Source organism: Euleptes europaea, chromosome 5 (genome assembly GCF_029931775.1).
Source record: "Euleptes europaea isolate rEulEur1 chromosome 5, rEulEur1.hap1, whole genome shotgun sequence".
Lineage (NCBI taxonomy): Eukaryota > Metazoa > Chordata > Lepidosauria > Squamata > Sphaerodactylidae > Euleptes > Euleptes europaea.
Genome location: NC_079316.1, coordinates 51,273,675 through 51,293,310, shown reverse-complemented (window position 1 = coordinate 51,293,310; position 19,636 = coordinate 51,273,675). Strand labels below are relative to the sequence as shown.

General features: G+C 42.6%; 2 protein-coding genes across 2 annotated transcripts in view; one reads left to right on the top strand and one right to left on the bottom strand.

Annotated features, from left to right (window-relative positions):
• The first annotated feature begins 37 nt into the window (after window positions 1–37).
• On the top strand, window positions 38–6,904 carry MAP6D1 (MAP6 domain containing 1). The gene is made up of 3 exons (XM_056849602.1): window positions 38–573; window positions 3,326–3,443; window positions 6,591–6,904. The coding sequence occupies exons 1-3, from the start codon at window positions 38–40 to the stop codon at window positions 6,666–6,668; spliced, it is 732 nt and encodes a 243-aa protein (XP_056705580.1). The 3' UTR covers window positions 6,669–6,904.
• Window positions 6,905–13,382: 6,478 nt separating this feature from the next.
• Window positions 13,383–19,636, bottom strand: part of YEATS2 (YEATS domain containing 2) — a 44,785-nt gene continuing 38,531 nt past the window's right edge. The window contains exons 29-31 of the mRNA XM_056849604.1: window positions 14,474–14,548; window positions 14,013–14,086; window positions 13,383–13,535 (exon numbers count right to left, since the gene is read on the bottom strand). Coding sequence (XP_056705582.1) covers window positions 13,427–13,535; window positions 14,013–14,086; window positions 14,474–14,548 — 258 coding nt within the window. The 3' untranslated portion in view covers window positions 13,383–13,426. The remainder of the gene's footprint in view (window positions 13,536–14,012; window positions 14,087–14,473; window positions 14,549–19,636) is intronic.

Below are 19,636 nucleotides of genomic sequence, written 5' to 3'. Positions count from 1 at the left end.
CCTCCAGCCATCCCTCTCTTTGCATGGTGCTGTCGCCATGGCCTGGCCCTGCATCACTCGCGTCTGCTGCCTGGCGCGCTTCTGGAACCAGCTGGACAAGTCGGATCTGGCGGTGCCGCTCACCCTGCACAACTACTCCGACATCGAGGAGGAGGGGGCGGGCGCGGGGGGCGGGGGACGGGTCCCAACAGGTGGCGGCGGCCGCCGCCCCCCCGCCCCTCCCCGCACGGCCGCCGCCCTGCCCGCCTCGGCGTCCGCCCCCTCGCTGCAGGGCAGCCTGGCCGGCGGCAAGCGGCCGTCGAGGAAGGGGCGAGGCAAGGAGCCCTTCGCGGCGGAGACCCAGTACCAGCAGGACTTCGGAGCGTGGCCCGTGCCAAAGCGGGGCGCCCTGCCGTGGGTCGGGGAGTGCAGGAGGGGGGGCCCCGCCGGGGCGCCCCCCGCCACCGTCCGCCCGGGCTCCCGCGTGGCCGCGCTGCCCACGGCGGAGCCAGAGGCGGGCGGGAAGCGCGGCGGCTTGAAGCAGCTGCGCTCCTCCGCCTCGCCGCCAGGCGTCGCCAAGACCACCTGCTACAGGTAGGTCCTGGGCTGCACCGCCGCGGCTTGGTTGGGGTCCAGGTGGAGCAGGGTGGGGTTTTGTTGGGGCGGTTGGGAGGGGTGTGCCCAGGAAGAAATCAGAAGGCGATTGAGACTGGGAAGGGCAGCCGTGAAGGCGCTAGAAAAGATTTTGAAGTGTAAGGATGTGTCACTGGCCACCAAGACTATTCACAGTGGGTAGCCGTGTTAGTCTGTTTGCAGTAGTCAAAAAGGGCAAGAGTCCAGTAGCACCTTAAAGACTAACAAAAATATTTTCTGGTAGGGTAGGAGCTTTCGTGAGCCACAACTGTGGCTCACGAAAACTCATACCCTACCAGAAAATATTTTTGTTAGTCTTTAAGGTGCTACTGGACTCTTGCCCTTTTTGACGACACCAAGACTAGATTCATTCGCGCCATCGTATTCCCTATTATTATGTATGGGTGTGAAGGCTGGACAGTGAAGGAAGCCGATAGGAAGAAAGTAGATTCCTTTGAAATGGGGTGTTGGAGGAGAGTGTTATGGATTCCGTGGACTGCCAAAAAAACAAATCAGTGGGTTATAGATCAAATCAAGCCTGAACTGACCCTAGAAGCTAAAATGACTAAACTGAGGCTGTCGTATTTTGGTCACGTCATGAGACGACAAGAGAAAAGACTGTCATGCTAGGAAAAGTTGAGGGCAGCAGGAAAAGAGGAAGACCCAACAAGAGATGGATTGACTCAATAAAGGAAGCCACGGCCTTCAGTTTGCAAGATCTGAGCAAGGCTGTCAAAGATAGGACATTTTGGAGGACTTTCATTCATAGGGTCGCCATGAGTCGGAAGCGACTTGACTGCACTTAACACACATACACACCTGGTAAGAATAAGGAAAGGTGGTGGCTCTGCGCATGTGAAGAGTGCGTTTGCTTCCTCATTATTCCCAAAGATCACCTCACACTTCCATGTAGAAAAGAAGCATGAAACCTGCCTGGTTTGCCACAGGTGGAGTCTGCATGACCTGTACGTGTGCCAGAAAGCTGGGGATGAATGCAGCATCCTTGCACTTGAGTACCAACAGAATAGAACATGCACATCACAGTATACATTTAGCTGTCCCTCTTATTGGTGGCAGGTGGGGAAGTACCCGGAACAGAATGTGCTTCCTGTGTGGGAAAAGAGTAAAGTGAAGTAAACCAAGTAATGATAACCTGTCACCTGTGTCTGTGGGACCAGGGGGAGGATCTTAACACTATGCTAGGCATAGAAACCAAGCGCTGCCATTTATCTCTTCCTAGTAGGGTTGAACTAGTAAGTGTTTGGATGGGAGACTACCAAAGAATACCAGGGTTGCTATGCAGAGGAAGGCACTGGCAAACCACCTCTGTTAGTCTCTTGCCTTGAACACTCCGTAAGGGGTCACCATAAGTTGGCTGCCACTTGATGGCACTTTACACACACACACAGTAGGGTGGGAAGGTTTCCTTATTTATTCCCTCTGCCACCACTGATCTCCTCCCAGCGCTTTCCTCCCGCTTGCAACACTCAAATATAGTGCCAAAAATAAATGTCACAGCTGTTGACGTTTTAAAAACACTATTTATTAAAAGGGAATGTTCCAGGAAACTAATTCCCAAAGATTACTTAATGCTCATCCCTTTTGCTTGTCCCAGTAAGAAGAGCACAGATCAGCAATGCATTTAGTATATTTTACTATATATAGAAAGCAAGTAGAACATTTCTTTCTTGCTGTTTTTTCAGATAAGCTCCATTTCCCCCATCCCCCTTTTTGGGGAGGGATGCCAATACATGGGAGCTCTATATTTCTCCAGGTTACTCCAGGTGGGCACAGCCTCCTTTTGAATTTCTAGGGTTCCCTTGCAAGGCCCTCCCCCCCAACAACGGTTGAGGCAACCTGCAATCCAGATCTTTCTCCGTCAACTGAGATTTTGAACTGACGATTTCAAAAAATGTCCTGCCTTGACCTTCCTTTCTTTCCTTTTTTAAGTGCAGAGTGGCTCATTGGGTGCCTCCTTCCTTCTATGACAATATCCTAGATTACTCATCCCTGTGGAAATCTGGCTCTTAAAAAGGAAATCTCATTTTAATTTGTTTTTAATCTTGACTCAGTTTGTTCCAGGGCAGGACAGCTGTTCTGTGCACAGCATGGTTTTGTATGCCAGCCAAGAGAATCAGGGAGGCATGGGGCACAGAAACACAAAGGACTTTATTGACAGAGCCATGGTCTTGTCTCTGGTTGGTACCAAGGATAGGAGAAGGATGTGTTCCTAAAGGACATTTGCCAGACAAGGAATGTGTTTAGGGGTGTTACAGTGCCCAGGAAGTGGCTAGGTGTTGTGATTTTAGTCTGAGTACTATGGATTGGGTTCAGCCAACTTTTTAACGCAATCTTGCCTATTTCCCTTTTTACCACAGCACCTGTCCCACATGGCTTTTGTCCATGCAGCTCCCATGATCTCCAGTCCTTTTTTTGCAATCAAAGGGGATCTCTCTTTCCTTCTTCATCAGATGAGATGTCTGATTCATAGTGGTACCAAAGTCCCTGTCTGCATTGCTTTAACAGTATTGATTATATTCCATACTATAACGACCTTAGTCTTTTGGATGGCAGAGAGGCAGCTATAAAATGCATTTAGTATATTTTTGCAGTTTACTGTTTCCGATAGTGCAAGAATATACAATTGCCTCCTCAGCTTCAAAGTGTCACTGTCCACATTTTTGTATTGATTTGATCTGCAAACTCATTTTAGGCAAGAGTATCGCCCATGGACTGGAGCAAAACGATCCAGGGCCTCAAAGACGAAACAAGGGTTCATTATCCCAGAGGATCACTTTGTGCGAGAAACTAGCTACAAGGCAGACTTTAAGGTAAATGTACTTTGCAAAACCTTTGAAATGTAGCAGTTTAATAATGTAAGTAAGATGCAACTCATGAAAACAGCTGCGCACCATGAATGATTATTTAAGTTCCAAGAATTGTTACATTGGGCTTTTGGATAAGTAAGGGATTTGGAGCCTGATTCTGCAAGGTATTTTTTGCTCCCTTTTTTGTTTGAAACAACTCAAGGCAGGTGACAATATTATTTTTTAAAATACATGTTAGAATAAGCCATATAAAGATTCAAATATGGAAAAACAACAAGTAAACAGAATCAAACAACCAGAGATCAATCAATATACAATCCAAACACTATGCAATGCCTCTTAGCTAAACAGAGTTCTTAATCCATCCCCCAAGAAGATCACTGTTCCCCACCAAGGAACCCCTTGGCTGTTCTGGTTACTTCGTCACAGAAGAGGTTTTGGAGCCCTTTGTTGTGCACGTAGACACATCTCAGAAGCATAGGGATAGTTCTTCTGCGGAATTCTTCATTGTTGGGGATATTTCTCATGCAGAGTGAGCCGGTTAACTCTGCGTTTCATCCAGTGCTGGGTTACCTTTTTCTGTCTCATCCTAACTCCAGAGGACTGTTGGGCTGAAACAACTGGTAGGACCAGGAATTGTAACCTCTCCTGGACAAAGACCTGGCTTCCACAGAAGCGTGTTTAGTTCAAGTGGTGGTAAATAGATGCACATTCCGTTGTACACCAGCGTGGTGTTGTGGTTAAGAGCAGTGGTTTGGAGCGGTGGAGATGGGTGTGCAAATCTCCAAATGGGGCCTCTAGTTGCAACTAGAGCTGAATTGGGGGCAGAATTTGGCACTTTAAAGATTAACTGATTTTATTACAGTCTGAGCTTTTGTGCACATCCAGTCAAATTTATTCATACACAAGACTGCATCTTTAAAAATAAACGAATTTTAAAAAGCCATAAGAATTCAGTTGATCTGCTAGCTACTTCTCCTCAGGGCTTAATAAACTTGGCTGTAATTCTCCTTACTGGAAGGTCAAATGGGGCTCCGCATCTTGTAACTCTTACATTGCTGTCATTTAAAAGATAGGCGATTTTGGCAAACAGACCAAGAACTAATTTTGTCTAGGACAAGAGACAGCCATCTGATTTGAATGTCTGAGTAAAGACAGCAGCATAGCAAACAATGCTGTATCTTCAAAATCACAGATATGCTGATGGCAGTCAAGACTAATCTTTTCCCAATCACCTTCAAGCACCTTTTTAGGCACCGATTGATATCTAGCAGAACAAGCCAGCCACAAAGGGTGGTAAATTAATTTGGGCAGATTGTTTCCCATTATGAAGTCCTTTTTGAAGAAGTTATGTCAAGGAGAGAACTGCTAGATCCTTCCAGAAACTGAAATCTGACTTCCCTCCTTCATTGACAATCCTGTGAGCATGCTGGATGAGGGAAAAATTAATTTAGAGCATATATACATTTATTTATTAATTTAGAGCATATATACATTTATTTATAACTGCCTCTACAGAGGTTCTTTCAGGCCTCTATTATTCAGGCCTCTAGAGATATTGCCTTAGCTGCAAAATGTCAGTGTGGACAGAGACCACAAGATTTTCAATTCAATCCTAAACAGAGTTACACCCTTGTAAGCTGATCGATTTTAGTGGGTTTAGATGGGTGTGACTCTTTTTAGAACTGCACTGTCTTTTTGTGCACTATCCAGTACAAATTGGGACACTTGCACCTCATTGATTTGTGGGATTTAAAAGTGGTTCCTTTCGGATTTTTAAAAAATCAACATTACCTGGTAGCAGATTTTCAGAAACAACATGATGCCATATTTAAGCCACCATTTAAAATAAAATAAAAGGAAATTGGAGGGTTTATTTTGTAAGGCAGCATGGGAGCTCTTTCGTAGTTGAATTCAACAACAAAAAGAATTTGTGTCTCTGCCTTCTGTCAGTTTAATTTTTGTATCCATTTATCAAGTTAAATTTTAGCTGTTTTGAGTTTTATGTGAACACGCAGCCATAACAGGGACATTATGCTGTGCATACAAACAACTGTTTAATTATCACCATATATAAGGAGCTGGTAGGGTTGCCAACCTCCAGGTACTAGCTGGAGATCCCCTGCTATTATAACTGATCTCCAGCCGATAGAGATCAGTTCACCTGGAGAAAATGGACGCTTTGGCAATTGGACTCTATGGCATTGAAGTCCCTCCCCTCCCCAAACCCCAACCTCCTCATGCTACACCCCAAAAACCTCTCGCCAGTGGCAAAGAGGGACCTGGCAACCCTAGGAGCTGGGATGCGAAATGGTTGTGGGAAGGCCTCCTGGGTTTTGGAGAATCATGACTTCTCATTTCACCCTATGTAAGAATGTTTACCTCTCCCATTTTCACCACTTGCGTGTAGCCCCCAAAAGGTCAAGATCAGTTCAAGAATACTGCTCTGCCATTGGTTGTTGTTGAAAAGACCTTGTCCATTATGACAGCCTACCTGCGGGGGCTAACATTTGAATGCTCTTCAATGTGATTGTCCCCAGTATAGTGATCCATTAGTTTTGCATATCCGTGGAGACCTCTGATGTTGGCATGCTAACACTGCATATATTTGGACAAACACATGGGGAAAGAAAAGTCCTCACACTTGAACTGCAGCATGAGTAAGGGATTTTCAGCAGCAATTGTACACAAATGAGGATATCCTTCAAAGACACTCATTTTGGCATAATGTGTTAGTATATTCTTTCCGAACCACATTGCTGTTGTCTTTGTGTGTGGGGAAATCCAAGTTCAGTTGTCTCTTGGCAATGAAGCACACTAGGTGACCTTGGGCATTATTTCTCAACCTAACCTAAACTTAAAGGAAAATGTAGCCTCTTAAAGCAAATAGTATACATGAGCTATATTCCTGCAGAACATGCATGTTTTACTACCTTAACAGAGAGATGAATTCAGTCTACAGCTCAATATAAACACTGGCTGTAACTCCAGCTACAGACTTTGAGTAACTTCTGCATGGCAAGAGACCCTTGGAATACATCACAGTACCAGGGATCCCTTTGTGGTCTTAATTTGAAGGGTTACTGGGCTCCACAACATTTATGTACATAAAAATGGGGCTAATCTGTGTCTTTCCTTTTTCTGCTCTAGATACCTGAAAGGAAGGCTAATTTCTCTCCCAACCCTTCTGCAGTTTTCCAGGCTCCTTCTCGCATCCTCAATGTATGAATCTGGATCTCATACATTTCCTGTCCAGGCAGCTTGAATGTTAAAATTGTAAAAATGTACAGCTATGCAACTTTCATGAGTGGTGTTGAGATAAGAGGAAGTATAATTCAGAGCAGCTACAGTAATTATCAGAATGTATGCATCTGTTATGAACATGTAAATCATAAAAGCACTTGAGTTGGAGACAGCAGAATATACTGTGGAGAATGACCTATTTTCATAGAAATAGGCTCATTACTGGTAGGCTGGCATCGTGTTTAAGGCACTGAATCTGGGTAGCAACAGTAGCATTTGAGATGTGCATCTGCCTAAATACACAGGTGGCAGATCAAGGTTCATAGTAAAAACCAAACCCCATATCGTTTTATGTCTGTATTGACAAAGCGTCAGTATTAGAGACTCTGAATGGCTTTTGTTCTTCTTTTACATCTGGGAACCCATCTCAGAAATTCTCTCCTGTTGTTGCAGGAACTATGGTGTCTCAAGGTCAGTAGTATGACCCTTTACCAATTTGTCCCTCAGAGCATTGTTTGTTTTTCTTGCAAATGCTGAATGGAGTTTGAGAATGTCTGGAAAAAGTAGAATTGTTATGGTTAAGCTCAAGACCTTTGGTCAAAGGAGCTAGTAAATAAATGGAATGGAATGGAAAAAGTAGAACCAAAACTCTGTCTTTCCAAGACTTCCCCAGACTAGATACTTTCTTTGTCGAAGGCTTTCACGGTCAGAGTTCATTGGTTCTTGTAGGTTATCCGGGCTGTGTAACCGTGGTCTTGGAATTTTCTTTCCTGACGTTTCGCCAGCAAACGTCAGGAAAGAAAATTCCTGGCGAAACGTCAGGAAAGAAAATTCCAAGACCACGGTTACACAGCCCAGATAACCTACAAGAACCAATAGATACTTTCTTCGTTCCCGCTTTTATCCTGACTCAGCGCATTTCGTAATGTCCTTTGGTAAGGGATGTAGCTCATGTCAGATTCTTTTTCTGTTGGAGAAAAGTACTGTCAGCATTATTAGCCTCTGTACAGTTCTGCATCATTACCAGCTGGGCTGGCCAAAATCTTTGTCCAGTCCTTTGTATTTCAAGGGTAGGTAGACATTCTCTTTATATAACAATTATTTTCCCCTCCCCTGCTGTTGAGACATTTCTGCCACACCAGAGTACCCCCGGCAGGAAAGAACTAGTTGTTATTTTGGATGTGAAAAATCTAGGATTCATCCAGAATGAATTATCATGGTCATAATGTTTCAGTAAACAAAAGAACAACCCCCTAATTTAATTAGGGGAGAGCTGGTGTGGTGTAATGGTTAAGAGCATTGGACTAGTATCTGGAAGACCCAGGTTATAATCCCCACTAGTGCCATGGAAGCTTGCTGGGTGACCTTGGGCCAGCCACAGTGTCTCAGCCTAATCTACCTCACAGGGTTATTGTGAGGATAAAATGGAGGAGAGGTGAATGATGTAAACTTCTTTGGGTCCCCACTGTGGAGAAAGATGGAGTATAGATGAATTAAATAAAGTAGAAAGTTTAGAGGTGAGAGTGACCATTTATTTTGTATCAGTGAGCCCTGCAGAGTCATACATTAAAGCATCCCAACAAAATGAAGATTCTAATCATACAAATACAACTAAAAGCACAATCTACAGTCATTAGACTGCAGCAGCAATAAATCTTTCCTAACTTCAATGGCGAACATCCAATGGACTCTGAAAGGCCTGTTATAACACCGAAAAGCCTACAAAAAGAAATTTAAATTTACTGGCAGGAGGAGGATGTATGCACTTTTTCAAAAATTGTATTTCAAAACCTTAGGACTGCTATTCTGAAGGCTCAGCTCTGCCTTTAATATCGACTGTGTGTCTGTGTGGGAAGAGTCATTAAATTTTGGAAAATGACAACAACCCACAACAGCAACTACATAAACAGCAATATTCCTGACAAAGCACCAACATTTATTGGGAAATGATAGCGCTGATGGTTTGAACTTAGATATTTTAAGTGGACCACTCTAAAGCAATGACCAACTTAAGTTGTCACAGGGCAATTTAATGTGAGTGTAAATACTGTATATAAAAGATTTTTAAAAGTATGCTTATGATTTTAATTAAACCTTTGAATGCAAGGTAGAAAATGTATTGCCTTGAAAAAATCTTACAATTATTGCTTGTACATCAGTAATGCTAGTACTAGAGAAATGAATATTGCATACAGGAATCATTTTTAAGTTACATTATTCTACCAGTGATTTAGTGTCAACACAGTTAACTTTTGTCTAGGATCTTTTGAGAATCCATTTCTTAGTGATAGTTCAGTTCCTCATAGAGCGTACATTTTTTTATCTGAAGGATTGATAAAATATGAGCTGCCAACTTACCATTTGTTTTCATTCATGTTGCCCTGACCTCAGAGACTCCAGCGCACGCATATGGACTGTCTGATATGCATGTGGATCTTCTGCTGCTCATACATGAGTTCCACTGGACTGCAGAACTGGGATGGCTCCATATGTTGCAAAAGAGCTTTGTGTATGCCTTGGAGTCCCAGTGAGATTTGGGCTGGAGCTGTCCAATCTTACACTGCCCCCCCCTTAGAATGAGGAAAATATTGCTCATAATGGACTGTCAATCCTTCATTCTTAAGAGGTTAGCTATGCACTGAACAAGAAATTATCATTAAGTGTAATTGAGAGAAATTTAGGCGTGCCCAGATTCCATTGATTGACAAGGCTAAAGTGTGTATGGATGCATGCGTATGTTGTATTGTTTTCAGTGGGCTTTAGATATGCCAAATGTGATTGAATCCAGCAACCAGGATTCCAAGAGCTACTTTAGATATGCCCAAAGGCTTGGGCATACTCAACTGGATTTGTTGTGAGTTTTTTCTTTGAACACCAGACCTACATGCCATTTTATGAACTACTTTGCAAAGTCTGCTTTAAAAGCAGTTTTTCAGGCAGCGCGATAATGGGGGTGGTCTCCTTTTGGAATGATACTTGTCCAGTCCAGACCCTCTAGCATGTTGTTCTTTGGAGCCTAGCCATCATATTTTTTAACTGGAAGAATGACAACATTGTTTCTTGCAAGTTTCATAATGTGACCATTTGTTTTCCTGTGGGTGGGGGAAGAATATTTTTTTTCAGGAACTTGGTTAAAATATTCTTGTTTGCATGTTGAATGCTGCTGAGTAAACAAGGCTGTTAGTACTGCTTGATTGATCTATTTCTGATGTCTTTATACAGCTTTTAATTAGTTCAGTTACATGTAGTCTGGAATTTTACTAAACAAACAAATTACCCTCCACACTGCCTGTTTGGTTTAAGTTGTTAATTTGTTTTTTAAAAAAGATGAAAGCAACAGTTATACATAACGTTTGTATTTTATGGAGTAAAAATAATTTAATAAAATGTATTTTGGCTACAGGTTCTTTTCTCAATCTTTAGTCTAATAGAAACTGTTGGAGTGCTAAATGTACTCAGGAGTAATTACATTTGTAATCTTTATAGATGTGCCCTGATACAGGGAACCAATAGTTTAATCAAGAGTTCTCAGTGAGAAAGGTAGGTTAAAAATGAGTTAATTAATTAATAGAAAGCTATACATCCACTGATAGTTCTTTTCTCTCCTTCCCTTGAAATGTGATCTGCTTTTGAGAAGGATGTGTCTGGTTCTGAACTTAGCCTGAACCTGCTAGTACTGATTCCCACTGCACCCCTCCAACCAGTAACAATATTGTGTGTTCCTGGAAGTTCTCCATGGGAAACCCTTTTTGCATAATAGATCTCTTGCATTAGATCAGGGCATTGATTTTCACATGGAATATGCTATCATATGTCTGATATGAAGCATAGCCCCATCCAATCACGCCCATGCCACTTTAAATAATAACTGAAGCAACAGCTGGAAGACTGTAGTTCTAGTAAGACTATGGGAAGAAAGCACAGTGGTATGGGAGGCAAGATTTGGAGTTCTATTTGCAGCATACATATAGTTTTCAAACATCGTTCTGATCAGATCCAAGCTTGTCATGATGGAGTCAGCTTGGATGTCTGCACTTCCCCCAAAGCTCCCTCTTTTTTCTTCTAGCCTTTGCATGCCATTAGTCCTCAGCCAAAGCTATTTAAAGACTGTTAAGTTTTTGTCCTTATGTTTGTGGACACTGTGCATCCTGGAATATGTGCTTGGTGGCACCACACTGTGAATACATCAGTGAGCAGGTATCTGTTATCAGATTCCCATTGCATGTATTGGATGTGAAGTGAACATTTGTTCTTCTGTGGCACTCATGAGGATATGCTCACATTGTATAGCGCAGTGCGTAGGTATAAACAAAATTAAGGCGGGGAAATGCCCTTGGAAGTCTTTCCAAAAATGGCTTCATCAACATTGTACAGAAGTAGGATTAGACAAGAGTAATATGATGCAACCCCAGTAGTGCTTCCTGCCACAGTAAATCAAAACTATGTAAAAGCATTTAATTTACGAAGTAAAAAACCCAAAAATGAAGAGGCCACTTCATACCTGGATATCACCTTCATGTATCAAATAACATTAACCTGTGTATTTGACTGTGTTCTTGTAGATGCCATAATCACAACTTCTCAATAGGTGTATAAACTATAAAGAGCTATAAACTCACTATGCCCTGGTTCTCCTTATTTTCAATGTGTGAATCAGTTCTAAGATTCTTCTCAACTCATTGAGTCTGTTCCCCCCCCCCCCCAGCCTTTGGGGAAAGGAAACAAAGGCCATAAACCACCTGGTCACTATAAAGCAGAGGAAGGTTGGACTGTGATGTGATGCATTCCCAAGTGATTGTGACATCTGATAAAAGTGCATTTAAAACTGGTTGTTTTCCATAACTGCAAAGTGCTCCAGTTGTCCCCTGTGAATTTGGTCTGAGGCTAACTCTCATCCATTTCTTTTGTTCCACCTTCCTGCTGGCACTGACACCTCTGTAACAAAGTGTGCTGTTTTGGAATAACATTGTCTGACTCTGTTCCTCTGTGTAAAACAATGAATTACTAATAGAAGTGGGAATGATGACTGATGGTCCATGTGGACAGAGGCATGATGTAGCAGGGAAGAGCTCTGCATGAACATGGCGCCTGTCAATCCTTTCCCCATTGCAAGACAGCAGAATTGGCTCAGAGCAGGAAAAAAGCATAACCCCATAATATTTAACAAAGAAAATTTATTGTAAAATGTATTTTACACAATTATACATTATAGTACAGGCAATGCAGAAGAGTTAAGCAATGGACCAATTTGGACCACCTTTTGTAAAGTAGTCTTCAACTGACTGGAAGAGTATTGCTCTGATTCAGCAGAAGCAATTTGTATATGCGAAAGTCACTTTCATCAAACTTAACCTTTACCAAAAGCAAGTCTTTAGAGTATCTGCTAGACAATGTTTCTATTTTCCAGTGAAAAGGGGAAAAAACTTAAATAAAAAATAAATTTGATGCATGTTTAATTTTGACAGAACAGATGTTCTCACGTCCAATGAGAATCAGCATTTTCATTCCCTGAAGGGTCAACAACCACTTTTCAAAAAGCAATCTATATTGTGAGGCTGAAGATCACTGTTGAAAGGATTATTAATATATGATAAATTAACTTTCCTACACGAAAAATCAAAAGATTGGCACTATAAATTATACGATAGGGCTACATGCTAATTAAGCAGCCTGGGAGTTCCATGAACTGGAAGAGGCTGCATATGGACTTTACGGCTTCTGTGTTTTTCAGAAATCTTTGTTAGTATGTGGAGTGTTAAAGTTCCTAATCTCTAAAGATGCTAATCACCACAAATACAAAGCTAGCAAAGGGCTCGAAGGAAGCAGATTCCCCTCCACTCTATTTTGTCCCAACTGCCTACTTTAATGTGGGTTCATCATTCCTATGATCAGGAATTCAAATGAAGGGGCTCTTCCCTCTTCAATATTTTCAGTCAGCAAGCAGAGTAAGGTTGGCTCACAATCAGCAAAAACGGGCAACTCTCCAACTATTAAAGCTTAATTTCTTGGCCAAGAAAAGGATCTTAGCCAATGGTAGCCCATAGGACAAAAAGGCAAAATATTATCACAGCATGAACGACAGCATTTATTGCCCAACCAAGTGACATCAGGCTGTGTGACTACTTCCCTATAGCAAATGATTTCAGATTACTGATTTATCTTGGACAATCTTCCAGATGACTCTAAACTAAACTCCCATCAATGAAGATCTATTCTAAGAGTTTACCTTGTCATCTTGCACCACAATTGGATCACTGTTCACAGCTTTAAAGTACACTTGTCCGACACTGCCATCCTAAGAAGAGTTTTACCCTTCTAAGTCCAATGACTTCTAAGGGGGTATCTGCACTGTAAATCTATGACTATGATTTTCATCTCCATACCAGGGCTGTTAACTTCCCAAAGCATCACTAGATTATTCACAATGTAGCGAATAATTTTCATACTAGAAACACATCCCCAATAACCCAGGCCATGATCTAACGGATTAATAAGAACTGTCACAGAAAGCTGATTTAGGAACAGCTACCAATTATATCTGACAGCAGTATTTGTAACTTTTTTTAAAGTTACTTTTTGTTTCTTTAATAAACTCCCCTCACAATTAGAACATTACTTTGTAGTATTCAAGTACCTTGTTACTGCAAGGTAACCTAGCTCCTCAGAACTAAAGTACGCATTCAGACACAAAGCAATTGTGCCAAGGTCCTCCTTCTAGAGTTCCTATCACTTTTCAGCTCAGATCACTGTTCTTCACTCAGTATTCCCATATGCTTGTTAGTGAGGAAGTCCAGAAAAGGAATGTTACAGATGGCTTGGTGGATATTCATCACAGTTATCTCTCTTGGTGTCCTGTGGAAAAATAAACCAAAGGAATATAAGATGACAAGCATCTGTGTAGCGCTCTGTAAGCAAATGGTAACAAAATCTATATAGGATAAACGTAGAAAATAAAATATTGCCATGATCACAGGGTTACTAGCTCCAGATTAGGAAATTCCTGGACATATGGGAGGGTGTGTGTGCATGGGGAGGGTGGAATTTGGGGAGGCAGCTTAGCAGGAATGTGATTTCACACGAGGACTACCATTTCTCCTAAACTGCATGATGAAGTCTGTCCCCCAAAGCTGCCATTTCCTACAGGAGAATTAATTTTTGTAGTCTGGAGATTAGTGGTAATTTTGGGTAAATTCCAGGCCATACCTTGAGGCTGGCAACCCTGTATGCACATGTTGAAGAGTGTACGATATAATTTACAAAATTCTTCAGTGTTATGAAATAAAAGTACTTAGGATCTGAAAAGTGCATGTGATAGGAAATCAAGTTTACCTGTTGTGAGGAGCTCTTTGATAGCCGACAGCCATTGCTTCTCTTAATATATCACTTGCTAATTGTTCTGTGGCCTGTTGAAGTTTCAAAGAGAGAGGGAGGGAGAATATAAACACCAAAGGAATATTTCTAATAATACTGTCATGTTTTATTTTAAAAAACACAGAGTATCGTACTTCCCAGAATGCTGTGTATAAGGTCACTGACCACAGAACAGCAATAGGTTTTAGATTTATTTCCTCTGTCAAGTTGAAAGCTCTACAACTTCTGGACACATCTTTAGTAAAAGTTGCCTTAATCCTACATAGTTACGACTTAATCCTACATAGTTACGACTTTGCGCCTGCAGCTCCACAAACCCCATGGCTTAATTTAAGTTTTCTGCACTTCCCTCAACAGTTTATACTTTTGAGTATCATAGTTGTGCACTGCAGAAAAAAGAAAAAAAAAGTATTGCTTACCTTTAAAAGCATATCTTCTATTACTGAGGCATAAATGTTCTTGTGCAGTTCTACAGGCTGACAAGAAATTCCAATCTACACAGCAAGAGAGAAATAATAAAATACTGTTAGTCTGGATTATTGAGCCACATCATTCCACATTTTCTTAAAAAGCTAAGCAAACTGCTCCCTGAATAACTTAAAAACTGGCTACAGAAAAGTGTTAGCATATTATTGGAATTATGGCAGAATCGTTTGCAAGTTTATTCAGCCCTAACTACTAATGAGATCTACGGGAGTTAGGCTGTAGTCCTAAATACTCATACTAGGGAGTAAGTCTCACTGATCCTAATCATAAGCATGAGTACACGTGCTTATTATTGCCCCGTTGCTCCCTAAGGAGTGTACACAGGATAACCACCTTTAAAAGGTTTGATTGTTGTTCAGAAATCCACTCAGAATTTCAGAAAGTCTGTTGCTGTGTAATGAGTTGATGCTAAGCTCTGCCAGAGAAAGGGGGTGGTAGGTTTTTCCTGCCTTCCCCAGAAATGCCCTGTGAGTGCTGAAAAGGAAGTCCCACGGGTCAGGGGGTCCATCTGGGCAAAGTAACGAACAACACAGCTGACTTAGTAACAAGAGGAAGCAGGAGAAATTGCTTCTTCTCGGCTCAGAGGGACAAAGGGCATCTTTATGATGGGTGTTTCCTTTTCCTCTTAGCTCGGGAGGCAGGAATTAATATTTAATTTTTTCCTGGCTTCCTAGGGTAAACGCCCCCTATAGCCAGTTCTATTTCCTGCCTTGATCGGGAGAGCAGCCTTTTGCAGCTCTCAGCTACTAAGGATATAGAATACCGAGCCTTACTTCTAATCTTTACTAACTTATACCTAATTTCTTTTTCCTACTATTCTCTCTACTATTATTGTTAATAGCCTTTCCTTGGGGTAGTAGGAGATAAATTTATTTTAAAAGGGATCCCTTCCCGCCAAAACAAAATGGCGGATCGACAGAACGACAATTACATTGCCTCAGCCGATTTGGACCCTAGCCTGCTATCGGCTATACCTCTTGCATCCGAAGCCATCCAACCTTCTACAAGTCAGCAAATTGGCTTGAAGGTAAAAAACAAGAAAAAATGTTACAGGTGGCGGCGGCAAGCGCAAACAGGCTGTCTCGGCCAGCAACAAGCGCGTGAAGCGCCTCATCGAAACAGCCCGCTCAGTAGCCGCGCCGCAACGAAGCGGCAAAAAAATAACGGCGGAGAGCGGCGCAAAGAGTTCAACGGAGACTGCCGCTCCCTCCTCAAATTTATTTCGGGTGCAAAGCCAGGAGTATGGCGGCTCACCTTCGCCTAAAAGCACTCCGGCTCCAGGCGCAGAGCGCGCGCCGGCACCAGACGCCCACTCCCTGCAGATTCACAGGGAACGGGCCCAGGAGGCTGGCGGCTCGCCTTTGCCTTGTGCCACTTCGTCCCTAGGCGGCTCGCCTACGAATCAGGGATGACAAGCGGCAACGGAGACCTAATCTGACGGTAGGATCTCCCTTCCCCTTCTGCAGGACGGAGGTTTAGCCTTCCTGAAAGTGGAGCTATCTTCCCTTATTAAGGACGCCTTTACTGAAGGCTTAAGAGCGGCACAGCCCACCCCTGTACAGAATTTCCCTGTACAGGGTCCACAAAGCCAGGGTTATTACAACCTACACCCCCATCCAAACCAACCCATTACAGGCACTGCTTCTGGGGCCTCATATGGGGAGGGTAAATGGCCCACTAAAGCGGCTCTTAAAGACAGTTCTGTGCAACAGACCATGCAGGGGGAAGACGGGGATGATTCTGTATATTCAGGAGATGATGACAATGACAGGGAAGATGAATTCAGCTCTGATGGGGAGGATATTATTGAACAGCCTAAACAATCCAGAGTATTCTGCTCAGAGGAATTTCCTCTATTATGGTCAAAAACGCTAGCTGCCCTCGAACTTTCAGATGACTCTGAATCCCTGAACTCTTAGAGTAAACAGGGAACCAAAGAGTTTTTTCACATGCACGACACTCCTGACAGAGTGGTACCAGTACCAGAATATTTTTTGTCCCTCATGAAGTCAAGGACAAACTTCACAGAACATCAGAAGCCATACAGCACTTGTTGGATATCAAAGCTATAGAGATAGTGCCTCTATCGGAACGCTCATCGGGAATCTATTCAGTATTCTTCACAGTTCCCAAGAGAGACGGCGGATGGAGAGCCATCCTAGATTTGAAGTTTCTGAACAGATTTGTCCCACTGAGACGTTTCCGAATGGAGACACTGAAAACTGTAACAGAGGCATTGCGACCTATGGACTTCCTAACGTCCATAGACCTCACAGAGGCATATTTACATATACTCATCTACACGAAACACCGTCACTTCCTGAGATTTCTGTATCAGGGAGTACACTACCAGTTCAGGGCCCAGGCACCCATGGTTTCCCACCTTAATTCAGATGTCAAACAACATCACCTGGAGACTTCCGGACAGACCGGATCTCCCAATACAGGGCCCAGTGTGTCATCCAGATCCAGGATGGTACAAAATGACCGTATGGGTATTGAAAGGAACAGATTGCTCAGATTAGGATACTCTGAGGACATAATTAACACTATTCAGGCCGCACTTAGACCTTCAACACAGAGAATCTATAACTCAACATGGAAGGCATTCACCAGATGGTGCAGGCGCAAAAACATCAATCCACTCAAACCACAAACAATAGGTATTTTATCCTTTCTACAGGAGGGCCACAGAATCGGATTAGTTGTCTCCACACTGAGGAGACAACTAGCATCAATAGCTACCATCGTCCCACGAGTGGCAGGCTATAGGGTGACTAAGCACCCTCACATAAAATCGTTCCTTAGAGGTATTACTCTCACCGCTCCTCCTATAAGACACAGGTTCCCCACTTGGAGCCTACATACAGTCCTGACGGCACTTACAAAACCTCCCTTTGAGCCTCTTACACAGGTCAGGATGAAATGGTTAAGGATGCAAGTCCTATTTCTCACGGCGGTAACTTCAGCACGCAGGGTATCTGAGCTAGGAGCTCTTTCTGTCCGCCCAGGACTCATCATTTTTCACAAGGACAAGGTGGTACTTAGACATGACCACTCTTTCATACCAAAGTGTAACACAAAGTTTCATAGGGAACAGGACATAATCCTTCCATTATTCTGTCCTAACCCAAAGACACCTTTAGAAAGGACTTGGCACCTATTAGATGTCCGCAGAGCACTTCATGTGTACATATCTAGAACAGAGAGTATCAGAACATCTGAGTCTCTATCAACATTTCCCAACCAAAAAAGGGTAAACCCATGTCAAGAGCATCAATTAGCTGCACCATTTCCTTGTATAAAGACAGCTTATATGGAAAGCAAACTTCCCAAATATTAATTCCTGCCTCCCGAGCTAAGAGGAAAAGGAAACACCCATCATAAAGATGCCCTTTGTCCCTCTGAGCAGAAGAAGCCTTCACGGTAAGTAGCCAAGGCTCTTTCCTCCTCACTGCAGCCGTCACACTGCACAGCTTTCTGTTCTCACTGGTTCCCCTACCTCGGTTGCTGCCTTTTCTGGGCTTACAGGGGGGCTCCTGAGGGAAGGTTGGAAAAATCCACCTCTGCAAATGCCTTCTGTAGATGTTCACAGGGCTGATCCCAATTGCTTCTGATGTGTGGGTATTCCTTCAAATTCTATCTATTGAACAGTCTCCTGAATAAAGAGGGCTGATAACTTCCAGCTCATTTCTATCAGCAATAACTGCAGAGTAAAAAACCTCCTCTCATTCTAAATCAAAGTCACAAATAATATACCAGATATATATTTACTGCACTACAACGGATTCTGACAAATCTGCAGTCAATTTTTGCCAATTTAATAGTTCTCGGAAGCAGTGGTAAATCAGCATTTTAAAAGGAGGTTTGTTAGATAAACTCACGGACAGGTCTATAAGACGTTATTAGTCATGATGGCTAAATGGATCTCCATTTCTACAGGGAACTTCAGCGTCTGGATTACAGGAGACTAGAGATGTACAACCAGGTACAGTCATTAACTCGTGATTTCCCAATAAGCACCGCTTGCTACTGATGGAACTGGAAAGCTGCACTAGTCTCATCCAGCAAGGCAATTTTTATATTCACTGTGAACTTACGTACACTCAAGGTAGCATCAGTACAGCACAATTCTAGGCGTTGAATCCTATAGACTTTTCTGCAGATTTACAAGGGAGGAGAGGTGATTTCAAACAATTCCCCTCCTCACTGCAGTGGCTTTTTGTCTACGAGGGTCCCAATCACCCCCAGCATAGCCTTTTTGTGGCTCAAACGGGACACTCCTTCCCTTGCATCTGCATGAAAGCTAATAGGATCCAACCCTAAGCACAGTTATGCAGGAGTCCGCAGTCCCATTGTGTTAAATTATGCTTGCTCCCAAGTAAGCTTGCAGAGACGGCAGCCTGCTGATGGTAAACTCAATATAAAGGCACTTTGTAAATATTAGGGCATCGGACATATCAAGGTCACAATTGTCTACTGTGATTGCCTGATCTGCTTCACCAGAGATGCTGGGGATTGAATCTGGGACTCTTTGCATGTAAATGCTCTGTCCAAGGTCCATTACTATCTTATTGTTTATAATTGGTTCTTTAAGTGGCCCAAATCTTTCAGCACAGGTTCTAGACCTTGGGAACTATATTAGGCAGCATCCTCTAGTAAATTAGGTTCCTGGAAGAGTTCTCCTTCCTGCCTCTGAATGTCTGCATATCCTGCTCATAATATGGGAGGGGAAGTTGCTTCTTAAGCTCACTTTCAATTGCCTGAAGCCTCTGTCAAAAAACTGTGATCACCTTATTTATAGCAGAGAGGTAATGTCATTTTTAAATACATTACTTTTAAGACATCAAATATTTTAACATTTAGACTTATAAAGTTGTACGTAATATTTTAGCTTCAAGTACAAAACATTTTGTTCTTGAGTCCACAACAACAAAAGGGGGAAAATGGCTTTGTAAACCTGCATTCTGCTAACAGCTCAAAACAACTGCCTGTAAGCACCAGAAGCTAAGATTTGCAGAAGTACATATCACATGGAAATATTTGGATCAGTGCTGCCAGCTCCATGACAAACCCCATAATCCTTCTGCAAAGGC

What these genes read in the sequence shown, in the direction of transcription:
- MAP6D1 (XM_056849602.1), top strand. Translation starts at nt 38, where the DNA reads ATGGCCTGGCCCTGCATCACTCGCGTCTGCTGCCTGGCGCGCTTCTGG. An exon ending in GCCAAGACCACCTGCTACAG is followed by an intron (nt 574 to 3,325) that starts GTAGGTCCTGGG and finishes AACTCATTTTAG; the next exon opens with GCAAGAGTATCGCCCATGGA. An exon ending in GCTACAAGGCAGACTTTAAG is followed by an intron (nt 3,444 to 6,590) that starts GTAAATGTACTT and finishes TTTCTGCTCTAG; the next exon opens with ATACCTGAAAGGAAGGCTAA.